The 13,169-nt window shown below is 44.4% G+C and overlaps 1 protein-coding gene across 1 annotated transcript in view; it reads left to right on the top strand.

The window, feature by feature from the left end:
• T265_06222 (hypothetical protein) overlaps positions 1-7,093 on the top strand; it is a gene marked incomplete at both ends in the record, with an annotated part of 34,891 nt that extends 27,798 nt beyond the window's left edge. Inside the window, one exon of the mRNA XM_009171430.1 lies at positions 6,996-7,093. Coding sequence (XP_009169694.1) covers positions 6,996-7,093 — 98 coding nt within the window. The remainder of the gene's footprint in view (positions 1-6,995) is intronic.
• Between the last annotated feature and the right edge of the window lie 6,076 nt (positions 7,094-13,169).

Raw genomic sequence — 13,169 nt, 5'->3', positions numbered from 1 at the left:
ATCTCGAATATCGTGCCAACTGAATCATGAGGCGGCCTGTGTGCAGCACATTCAGTTGTAGAATATCATAAACGAGAGATTCAGTTGAGTCTCTCGTTAAAACCAAACTGATAATCAAATGAGTGTATTTCCCTTGTATTTCTATTGTTCACGGCGAAACGATTCTTGCTAGCTGGTTGGGAGGACGTTTTCCATGGCTAATAATGTAATAGGTTAGCACGATCGCAGGGTGTTCTGAAGTTGTGCTGTGCTAAAACACCATCACAGTTACTACGAGGGGCTATATGGTGAGCATATGAGTATCACCAGAATGTAGATTTTGGTTCGAAAATACTAACAGTGCCCAAATATTGATCAACAGGTAGAAAGAATATTAAATAACTGTAAAAAACGTTCCAAATGGGGGCTTCAGAAATCTGTCGGGCCTAATTTTTGGCGCTGACCTGATAAACCGCGGCAAAAACTTCACATAGACTACTTCGGTGTGGTAAGTCAAATGATATGTTTAAATGTAAGTGACGCTGAGTCAAAGCGAATCGAAGTACATCCAGTCAAACCACGATTCCGAGATAAAAATGTGATCTGTGTTTTTCAGCTTTTGGTATACCAGAGACTGTTTCTCCGATTTACCCGTGAAGACTCCAGTCTTCTCTACGAAAATAAACACAACACACGACTTCAACTCCTTGTCATGTGGTACCTAACAATCGTGCAGAACGAACTAAACAGATGGCGTAAAACGTATTTATTGAACAGAGTACAGAAAATATGCCGACTAAAATGGACAGGTGTTTGCTTGCCAACTGCACGACTCCGCTGGCAGATCACCCGTAGAACTTATAATCAAACGTCCCCAACCCTTCCCCAGAATCGCAATTGAATAAAAATAAGAAAAAAAGCGCACAGTTGTGGACGTCATTCCTGTACCAATACTTGTTATATCTGCACTGATTCAGTGGGCCGACGAATCGTTTCACAGCCAGTCAGTGATCAGTTTTAAAGCTGTCTGAATGTCCAGTAGACATACATGTATCCATTCACAAAAGAAAGAATGACTGCAGCAAGCAATCAGCGAGCCCGGATGGGCGGACACTGGAATATCCATCAATGTTTCATCCGTAAGCTACTCATGCTTTCCCATCTGAACAAAACACAATCCGACAGTCAAGGCCGATTGATCGCATAGGAATGAAAGTAGACCACGCTGTCTAGCAGGAATATAACGTCGGACGTCATCTACTTGCATTTCATTGGCTGGTTTTCTGTTGTCTGGCTTCTTATTGAGTTCTAAACACTGTCTAGTCTTGTTCCCCATACAGGCGAACTTTCAATCCACTTAGCCTGGCTCACAAGCGCTGTTTTGTGTCTGACTTACTGCACGGGCTACGGGTCTGTATTTTAAGGTGTTTTGTACAGTGTGATCAGACCAAAACATGTCAACTGTGATGATGTAACATGAATGAATTTGCGCCCGTAGTCTTGGGAGATTTCAGCTTTTACACAACAGTCCGCTCCCGCAGTTAGCAATGGTCACACACGTTACATTCGTAAATCCGAAACACTCGTTATAATCAGCTATTTCAAACAAACCAGCATTAAAATGGCTCGAACACCAACACTTCCTAAATCACCTTCAACTTCAATTTTGCCGGTAACTAGATATCAGTCGGCGAACAGGACAATGGAAGCGGAGGCAAAAATAATCATGCTCTTTATTTTTAGCTCCGGAAATTCCTTTATGCTTGTTGACGAACTCCAATTTCGATCTGATTTCTTGGTAGTACGAACACAAACTTTAAACATCGTGACTCCACTATTAGGTGGATTGGAGTGACCTACTTAGCTTGTAACATCTGAGGTTTATATAAATTCGAAATCAAGGTTAGGGTAAGACAACGGACAGGCCTTCAGCAAGGCGAGGGCACAGGTTAGGACAGACCTCTTTGCGACATGCTCAGAAATACTGGTTTCCCACACGTAACTGTCACCACAAGTACATTAAAAAAGGTATACACAGGAGACAAAAAGAGAGTCTGTCTTGCCTCAGTCGGTTCCCGCCGGTATTCATGGTGTTTTGTTAAGCGCTACTAAGGATGCAGATTCGAGCGCTCTCGTGAGAGTTTGCTTAACTTGGAGCTGCGGTCACCTATTAACCTTCTCCCCTTCTGAGCAGTGATATTATGAAGCCCGGTTCTGGGCGCCTTATCTCGTTTCTCATTGTTTTTTATAAAGCTCCAAGATCGCCATTATCCAGCAGTACGACTGAAATATCTTCTAAATCTCTCCAAGCGAACTTGGTACATGGCCCAGAGCAAGGCCATTTTTGTGGTTTTCCATTAGAACTGCGCGCACCATTCATGTTTTATTTTATCCAAGTGTGGTTCGCGTTTAGAAAAGAAAATTATCTGACTGCAAAAATCAATGGACGAGCAGTTCACCGAACCAATAAGATAGGCATGTGCACAGCTTTTCAACGGTGGCGTTGGATTAAACAACATACTTTGAAGTATTTCAACAAATACACTCATTTGCACATCAATTTGGTTTTCACGGGTTCAAGTAGGACATAAGATGGATAGAAAGTCAGGGATTGCGCCTACTTAATGAGCCCCATGAAGGGCGAAACCGGTCTTGAGCTGCCAAAGAGTTTTCAGTAGCTTTGTGAGTAGTAAGACGTAGAAGTGCTCACACTTGGTGCTAATTTTCACGACTAACCACGGAGCATTTGGTTTCACGTACAGTTGATAGGGAAGGCAATTCCGATGAGATATTTGCCGGCTTTTAATCTGATCTGGTTGACAGTTACCATCAGTATCGATAATGAAAATCGAATTGCCAGAAAGATCAGATTCATAAAAAATAACCCCAGAATATCCGGTACCTATTAAAACCCCAAAACTCCACCGAAATCCAAATAGGGAAGCCGGAAAGCAGAGACCGGTCAATCATTCAATCAATCCAGCAAAAGCTGATGAGTGTTCAGGCACACTACAGAAGCACGACCGACTATGAAAAGTGTTCAAGCATTTCATAGAAGCACGGTCGATGTTGATCGGTGTTCACTAAGCGCCGATCAGATAGTCTGGATCAATGTCAAAATGTGCCGTCTCAATAGCGTGGGGCCGTTGTAACGTTTGCGCCCGCTTCTGACAATAAAGCTGCTGTGTTCTTTGTCGGCGAGTCTTTTTCCGCCACTAAGGCACTGAAGCGGGGACAGCAGCCAGATATAGTAAAAAACAACAATCTGCTTTCTAGGCAACATAACGAGCCCCATAAGCAACTGAGAGTTAGTCTTGGAATCGTTTTTACAAAACCAGATAAAGGGTCTGGCGCAACAATTTTGAAATGCGAAGAATAGGACAGGGGGATAGAATCAAGTCCTAGCGGTGACACGAAATTCCAACTATTGGCAAATATGAAGGATAATGCTCAATCGGTCTAAAGTGAATTAGACAGATGTCTGAAACAAATGAAGAAGGCCTCATCATTCCGCAGCAGTATGAACAGCTCAAGTCTACGGGGACACACGCCCCCCATTTATATGGGATTCTTAAACTGCATAAAAAACAGATATCTTGTTGGGCCCTGTTTTTGACGTTTACAACTCGGCATACACAGTATAGTCAAGTGTTTAATCAGTAGTCAGTGTTTAGACGAGTCCCACACAGTATAAATGACACATTTAAACTAACTGGTGGCAGAAATTTTACAAAAAATTGCAAACAAGCTCAGATTACAGACGTAATACACTACTTATACTCAGACTCTTCAGTGTTGTGATTAGGTGTAAGCGCTTCCGGGGATTTTAGAAGGAGAGCGATGTGAACGCGACACGTTAGGTTGTTTGAGTTACACTTACATCGCTCTCGTTTGAACAGTCTTCCTACAATTCTGGCGCAATTATTCATACTAAGGAGAGGAGGCACTGGACTCGAACTTCAGTCTTGTAAGAGCCTACCGGCGGTGCATGTTCCTAGCCGTTCCGGACGTCTAGCATGCGGAGCAGGTATGTTGCCACTCCTCAAGCAGCACCAGTTATTACGCCTGCACACGAGAACGTATTTTTTGGTGTGAACTTGCCAGAATAAATACACCAGAACCGGTGAGCGGGGGGAGACTGATGTGAAGGTAAACCATAGGTCATAGAAAATGCCACGAAGCTCCGTTCATGAGTGGTAGCGACTCCTCAGCGTTACTTCACAACCAAAAACAATGCTATCTATGTTGGACTTCCAATATTCTCGGGTACATTGTGTTGGACAACACGATCTTCATACGGTAACTTATAACCGCCTCTTCTGTACTTGATCTAGCCATCTCTTTACGCAATCGGAAAATGATCGATATTCCACCTTATACTACAACAGGTCATAATCGTGCTGACCTCCACGCTCGCTTTTGGCCGCAGGTTATTAAGCCGATTAAAATAGCTGAGTGAATGGAACAAGTATCAGGTGAATATTAGCTGTATCTTCTTCCGAATGGGCGCTTTTATGACATTCGGGTTGTCGCTAACAGAATGTTGGATCTGGGATGGTGGTAAACAGGCCGTGCACGCTCTTTTGATTCAAGTGGCAAAGGCACAGACCAATTTTGAGGTCACCGGATTAAGAACAAATGGCTCTGGGGCCTCACAGTCTGCTAGTTGAAATCGGATTGACCCAAAGGGTCCGTGTGGAGCCCGCATGACAAGGCAGAATATGATGCATTCAAGGGCATTTTTATTACCCCACGGACTAACAGTTGGATTACCATGACTGTAAACCACCCTGGGCAGTCCTGAACACAGTCCCACGAAGCTGAAAATAGTCTTGTGCATTTTCTACCACGCACTTCCATTCGTTATTCAATTCGACCTGCAGGTGAATGATTTTAGAGTTTTAACTTCATCGGTTGGCAAACCGTACTGCTGAAAACGAGTTGTTCTTCAAGGTGAAAGAGTCAACCATATCAGTAAACAGGCAGTTTTGTCACATTTCTTCAGGAGGTAATGGATCAGAGAAACAAGACAGCACGCATCAACTTCATTTCCTGTAACGTTCAAATCAGAGGCTGCCGTGCGGTGAGACGATAGACACCGACGGAAATTATCGTTTGGAAAGACTGCAATTCGTTTAGCTGTACTATGCACAACATACAGTATAGACGAAGCCAACTGAACCATTTGAATGACACTAGGCTTGTTTTGAAGCATGGGCATCATCAGCTCAGCCTTATGAATAATTAAGTTTTTGGGAGGAATACCTCTAGTTGGCAATGAAGACAGCTCGGAAGAAAAACCACTTGCTTAATTACTCGAAAAATTGCAATACTATACCGATTTGTAAAGTCGAGTAAACTCCGGATACATGCACTCGTTGTAGCTGGGCTGTCGAACCCCTAAGAGGTATTTTCGTTCAAGAGACAGGCATCTCGCCCACAGACAAATACAAACCAGTGTCAACTATTGGCGCCGCACTATCTCCACAGGCTGTGTTGCAGGAGGCCAGCTGAACTGCTCTTCGAAGTGTTCGGCCCATCTCTCCAGTCGACGTTTTTGCGAGTGAATTAATGAGCCATCTTTTTCACTTATCGTTTCGCTGACCGTCGCTTTCCTAGGGCCAGTCGATCGTATCAGTTGATAAAGGACACGGCTGTTTCCCGTAGCAAAAACACTAGGCTTGTTTTGAAGCATGGGGATACCATCATCAGCCTTATGAATAATTAAGTTTTTGGGAGGAATACCTCTAGTTGGCAATGAAGACAGCTCGGAAGAAAAACCACTTGCTTAATTACTCGAAAAATTGCAATACTATACCGATTTGTAAAGTCGAGTAAACTCCGGATACATGCACTCGTTGTAGCTGGGCTGTCGAACCCCTAAGAGGTATTTTCGTTCAAGAGACAGGCATCTCGCCTACAGACAAATACAAACCAGTGTCAACTACTGGCGCCGGGAATTGTTCCGCTTCAAACCTAGCCAAATCATTAACACAGTGGTCGATGAATAACGGAACTGGTCTTCAGTGATATAGAAGGTCCATGTCAATCATATTTCTATAAACACCCCCAGATATACCATCAAATTGCTCGGATGCGATAGCTAGCGGGGTTTTGGCTCAGACGTCAGTTGGTGGGAAGGGTCAGTTGAGTATATTACGTAAGGAAGAGAAATCCACGGTCTGGAATTGTCGATATCACCTTTCATACTGCATAGTACAGGGATCATTGGGAGATACTGCTCAAAGAAACCACGGTTGTTGTTTTGAGCTATTCAGCTTTTGCAAACGGCAACTCAAAGTCCAAAACAGACTCAAATGAAAGCATCATGATAAGGCTCGTATATGCTTTTGACTGTTATTTCTATGTCACAGACGGGTTCAAGAATACCTTATACTCAAAGTTTAGGCAGTGTCTTTAGTTGTAAGGAATGAAGCTCAATCTGTTTTCTGTGCATGATATCTTTTCTCGGTGCACATCCGAGCAGCGTCATAAAGATTTCGAACTCTCCTTATGTAACGCGGTTTTCCTTGTTGCCCAGTTTGCCATAAATGCATCTCAGCTTAACCTGATGCATCATGCATTATAGGTAAAAGGCTGAATCGCATGTGTTGAAAACAGTCGATGTTGTCAGGAAAAGTCTCACGGTATCAAGGGAATTTCGCTCTGCCGAACGCACCCACGGTCAATCAGGAGCTTAGATTGTAGCAGTCAACCACCCTGCAGCCACTGCTAAACGTAAATGATGCGTGTAACTTTTTGAATTTTTGTTAATCGCCGTCGTCGAATTTAAAGTTTTCCTAGCTCGGGCACGGTAAATGATAAGCGAATTTAAAGAATTTAACCCGAGGGTGAACTGGGAACACGTGCTTCACTGCAACTTGGGATAATGCCAGACACATAAGTTTCGATCCACTATGTATCGGATATCACTATGAGGGCTAACATCCTTCTCACTTGACGCCTAATCAAAGTGGCTGAATATTTGTAATCTCAAAGTTTTTTCTCTGTTTCAGCTTGGGTTGTCGTTCAGTCAACTTCCTTTGTGCACAGAATCATTACTCGGTTAAACATAACACTAGCGAATACCGTCTTAGGATTATCTGGAGAATGAGGAACTTAGGCCAATGTCAAAAGGTCTGTGATACACAGTGGCTGTCAGTGTCCTACCAGTATAGTGATCTGTCTTCCCGAATACGTTAGGGAAAACGGCTAACTTGCAGTATTTTTCTAACAAGCAGTCCTGCGAAATGGAAAAAAAATCAGTATTGCCAATAGATAGGTGATCACGTTGAGTATTGATTCGTGTTGGGAAGTGCACACTATTAACAAACCCCAGGGAGGCGAGCACTTGATCGAAATCATACTGATTACCGGTGAGAAAAGGTTCAATCAAGGACTCAATGTTGTGGAGGAGCAATCAACACTGAATCGAAAGAAGCTTCGCTGTGGAAATGTAGGGGTCTGTAAAGTGAACGCTTGATAGCTGTACGGGAACCGAATTTTGCGTTTCGAGACTGGGTACTTCCGAATTCGCACAGAGTACGCGGGGAACAATACCAGTCATATTTTCTGTACCTGTAAACGCCCCTACCTGCGTAGGGAGGCCGCCAAGAAGGCCGTTCCGAACGAGACTGGATCCATCAAACTGAATGGTTTTGTCTGTATGGATGCAACATCGGCGCACCGATGACCTCTACCACCAAGTAGTTGAAATAAGTTGTCCATCTTTCCAAGAGCGAACCGACATCACCAGAAAAGGTTGTTTGCATTCCAACAGACGATGTTGCCTAAGTGATAACGGCAAAATCACAGGGTGCTGTTTTTCAGGCTTAAGAGATCGAAATGACCGGTTCACAGAACTTTCTTACCTTGTGATTATTTTTCTGAATAAGGGTAGAAACATACGAACTTCAAGAAATCGTGACTATAATTTCGGGAGCTTAACTTTGGAAATATCTTACCACAACACAGCATCCTTGTTCAAAAGAAATGGAAAATAGGCAGATAAAGGGGGCGAGCCCTTACTGCATGCGCGTCAAGTAAAACGCCACACTTGAAAGTTCGGTTCGCCACTATATGAACCCTCACTGAGGGATTCGCAAAACGGAAGTGAACTAGTGGCAACGGGCTCGCCTTGTATGTCAGATATCAATGATCCGAATCTCCGCATGGTCAGAAATTGAACGAAACCAGAGACTAGCGCTTTCCCATTTGAATGTGGGTTACGCAGAGTAACAACGCTAGTTCAGTAGGGGGATCGGTCAAACGAGAGGTATAAATACCAAATGACAGCTTGATCAGTGAATGCTGTTCCTGTTAGTCACCAATTCAATGCATAAAAACTGTTTGTGCGGGAGTGGACAGGTGGCGCAGTCCCGTAGTCATTAATAAAACACTGGTCACCGTAACGAGGTCGTCTATCAATCAAAGGATAGTACACGCAGATGGTATACGTGAAACTAAGCATCCTTCGATCGCCACATGAAGAAAAGGCACCAGGTGAAATTTTTAGCATTTGTAGGTGTGCTTGAGCGTCTAAAGTGAACATGTGCAGTCCTGTTTTGTTTGGAACACCTATTCAAGCGAACATATCGACCGAACACCTGTGGTTACGAGCCGACAAGTAAGAGGTATGGAGCTCTGAAAGATTAACGCTGTTCGCACGTTTGCGGTTCAAACGGAACAGGCAAAGACAACCATGTGGACTGGACGTGACTCATTACCGACTCTTAACTATCACAGCAAGAAGAGCACGAAATACCAACTTTTCGCTTTTAGCGTACGAAAGACAATCAATCAACTAGCAGCACAAAATGAAGACCGGTATTCTGACTAATTAAGCTGACTGCTAAACGAAAGAGAGCAACGCGAAAAACAAACAAAATAGACAAGACAACTCTGTATTGAAAAACTGGAATACTAGTGTGAATTTTCACATCAAATTGTACGTATTCTGGAAACGTTTCCGTGTCCCAACATGAGGCTTCACTTCATCCCTGAATGAGCCGCGAATGTGATTCACAAGCAGCCTTGGTAGCGTTGCTGTCTACCAGCGAGCAACTCCCCTGCAATGAACGCGTCAATATGTATGTGGTTGGTTCTACTCTAGTCTGTTGCACCAATTGTCGGTAAAACGAGGGGTTTCAAGACAATTTTACACACATGTCAAAGTGTTTACGGTGGCAAGGGTAAATGGTTGCACACAAGATAATATAATGATCTAGTGATGAAGACAAACGCAACCGGTTGTTCTAGAATTTGGGTAGCACCAGTGCAGAGCGAGAAAACGAGAGAGCTTATACTCGGACAGAGTATAAGTCATTTTCTTTTGGGGTCACTCCGTTAACGGTTATCACATTTAACAGGGTCACATTTGCCTCAGTCGCACTTCGAACTCGTTCTATTCAAAAGACCGTTTGACCACATCAATGTTGATGCCTACACAGCACTAGGCAGACTGAGAATTTTCCTGAGTGCTCATGGGGATTCACATCAGTTACGGCCAATCAACCATGAACACATCAATGTTGATGCCTACACAGCACTAGGCAGACTGAGAATTTTCCTGAGTGCTCATGGGGATTCACATCAGTTACGGCCAATTCATCAACCATGAACCGTGTGCCATGGACACTAATTCCAGCTGCTACAGCTTCGATCACCGGAAAGTGAGAGTGTGGGAGATACAGACAAGTTTTGGAGACGATGGAATGTTCGAAAACTTGGTAGCTTTAATGAATGAGTGCTACTGACTGCGCGACTGCATCATTTCTGCCAGTGTCATTATCTAGGGACCCAGTTACAGGGTCGAACTTGGACCGAACTCTCCAGCTATGTGCACGTGACACCTCAGTCCCGGCCTTTTGCATTCGCACGCACCGACTGGCTTGGAAGCCGCTCGACACTAAATGCATACTGTTTCAGTAATTAAGTTCCGTTGAAGCACCAGACCTCCCATTTTACCAATTACATCGTTGTTCAATCACTAACCCACCCGGGTCGTTTCTCTGGCCAGTGGCTGGTCGTTGTTTTTTTCGCCCAACTTGGCAACCAGATTGTGGTTTAATCCGGGAAACACCGATTTGTGGTTGACTGGGTGGTCGATGTGTTAGTTACACATCCATTTATCTAGCCACGAGCTGGTTCTGTGAGAAGCGCGGCCAAGTAAACAACTGAACGAATAACATCTGGGAAACTGGCTGCATGCGAAACTGACACTTTTCAGGCTGATTATACAGAAAACGGATTATCGATGTATCGAATTAAACAGCAACTGTCGATAACAAATGCTATCAACGTGATGAAAGTGCATATGTGACCATGCGAAACTGACACTTTTCAGGCTGATTCACAGAAAACGGATTATCGATGTATCGAGTTAAACAGCAACTGTCGATAACAAATACTATCAACATGATGAAAGTCACTGAGCATATAAGTGCGCAGAATGCAAACACCCTCCGACGAGGGAAGTCGTTGCTTGAGGTCCCCGCACGCTTCATTTGCATTTTAGCTAATGCACGGTTGACCCGTATAGAGCACTCATTACCTGAGTTCCAGAGCGAAATTCAGACTCGATATCAGCTCAGTTCAACGAAGTTCGATAGGATTTGGCAGCAATCAAGAAAACCAAGCATAGGCACGCACTTTTCACGAGAATCTTTCAGATAAACCGATTTTCGTGCATAGCCGGGGATGGTCGTTTAAAAACGGGCACTGTAGTGTGCACACAAAAAACCGGTTTGTGATCAGCGCACAAAAATCGACCAATATGAATGGATTGGATCGACATTCTCGTGGTAACGAGAGCGTACTGCCCGCCAAATATCTCCCCCTCGGATTCCGCAGCCTTTTTGTATTCTGCCTGTCAAGTGAAAGGTTACCGTGGTTCTCGATCGTCTCACACCCGTGTTTTGGGTACGGTAATTTGGTGTTCGTTCATCAATCAAGCAACAAAGCTAAGCCCGTGATCAGTTAAAGATCATGGGTGTCGTCAACTTTTGTCCACAAAGAGGCAAGGTGCCCGGACGGATGATCCTACGCCTACGCTGGTTCAAACCTGTTCCAGTGAGTGCGGTTTTAAAGAGGCAAGGTGCCCGGACGGATGATCCCACGCCTACGCGGGTTCAAACCTGTTCCAGTGAGCGCGGTTTTGGGGTGATAAGTTGCTATTTTTTTTACTTATTTTCTAGTAAACATTTGACTCTGTGGCAGTGGCTACGGAGCAAAGGTGTACCCGATAAATTCTTAACCTTGTTAAGAGCGCTGTACGCCCATTTCCGCGGATGCGTGATCGTTAGCGAGAGGCTGCGTTCCTTACATTAAGTGATGTCAGAGCTGTTCTGTCACCTCTCCTCTTCAATTTGGTCAATATATATGGAAGACTGACGCCCAGCCTCTAACGAACATTGGGTCGAAATGCCCCCAGGGCATTTGCTCACAGATATAGATTTTGGATATGACGCCACTGCAATGCAGACACCAAGTAATCTAGATAATTCTGCCTCACGGTTCGGCATACGCTTCACACATGTGAAGTGCTGCTGCAAGACTGGGAGGCGGGGGTAGTGCGTAAATATCTGCCTGGACAGTTTAACCAAGGACATTTCCACGCGAATCGCAAGAAGGCATTACCTGTGATATGGACGTGACATCGGGTTATCTGCCAACTTTACAGTGCTACGATGCCCTCCATATTGTCATAAGCCTGGCTGTTGAGTACTTAAAGAAACCTTCAGTGTGTGACTATTGATGTTTTCGGAGCAGTGCCCGAACCTGATGGGAACATGAGATCGGTTAGGCTGAATTACATCGAAGAAGAAACAAATTGCCCATGATCAATGAACTAGCCACACTGAGCTTGCTTAGTTGCCTGCTGCATATGCCAGTTGAACGACTCAATCGAAGAGCACTTCTCGCACAACCACATGAAGGGTGAAAACGAGCCAGGAGAGATCAAGCGATGACTTGACACCGAAGTATGGAAGCCGTTACTAGCAAACTCAGCTACCGTCTGCCTGGATTAGGACCCTGAGACACATCAGCGGTTGGAAACACTGTCAGATATGGCCTAGTCGCGCCCTCAGTAGCACTCATACACCCAAACTATTACCCTCAACATATAGCAGTGCCTCCTGATCCATCCAATGGAAATTTCACTAACACTGCTGCATTTGCGCATCAAATATATTGGCTGCCGCCTCCAATACGTAGGTGCACACTCCTACCAGCCCAAACAATTGGTGATCGAAGCTGTGGCAGCTAGAACCACTGAACAGCAAATGCCCGGTTTTTTATAGCTGAAGACGATGTGCCCATGGCATAAGTGTTGTTCGGGTGACTAAAACCAGTAACGGGTAGATGTTGAGCCCAAATGTGTGTGGAGGATAGCCGTACATTTGATATAGCAGCCAAATAGTTCGCTGAAGTTGATAGTTTCGTTTTGAACGACTGCTTGCCAACGGAGGCACAATCATCAGTGCGTTGTTATGTAGCAAGTCCCCCTTAGATGATCTTCGAGAATCGTCTGTACGTGGTGACTTTTGAGACCGACCCCTTCAACCTGACTCGCTTCAACTTGCTCTTGCGGTGAATCGTCATATGGCTTGTTTGCTTGAAGTTCGATTGCGTTGATACTTCTAGCATTGCGTAGACTACTTCCAAATCCTACCGGCAGGTTGAACTTATTGGGTAATACGATTCCGAAAATATTCTGCGAGATTCCGTGATTCTACGAACCACAATATCTGTTTTCCAAACCGAAATGGTGCCCTTGAACGTCATGTTGGGAAACCAAAAGAAAACGTGGACTATGTCTACTTGTGGCCACCTTACGTTCAGTAGAAAGTTTCTTCCCAGTCTGCCGAACAGTGTATTGGATGTGTTGATTGCAATTGGCTGATAAACATCATTCTGAATGCGCTGTTTTTACTTGTTGTAGGGTGTCTTTCCGGGGTGGCAGTTGATTTAGGCGCTACTGAAATCCATGAAGTCGTATTAGTCTTATTGCTTGCCCATACAGTTCATTGAGGTACGGAACACCAGAAGATAAACGGACAGGACTAACTGAAAGAGCAAATGGGTAAAAAAAAACCTAAACAGGATAGATCTATTTCAAAAGCCACCCACCAGTTGGGCAGCCAGACCACGCACTAACGAAAAAACCGATTGCATTGTCGGCCCAAGCA

This window comes from Opisthorchis viverrini (genome assembly GCF_000715545.1).
Source record: "Opisthorchis viverrini unplaced genomic scaffold opera_v5_128, whole genome shotgun sequence".
NCBI lineage: Eukaryota > Metazoa > Platyhelminthes > Trematoda > Opisthorchiida > Opisthorchiidae > Opisthorchis > Opisthorchis viverrini.
This window is presented reverse-complemented; position numbering and strand designations above follow the sequence as displayed.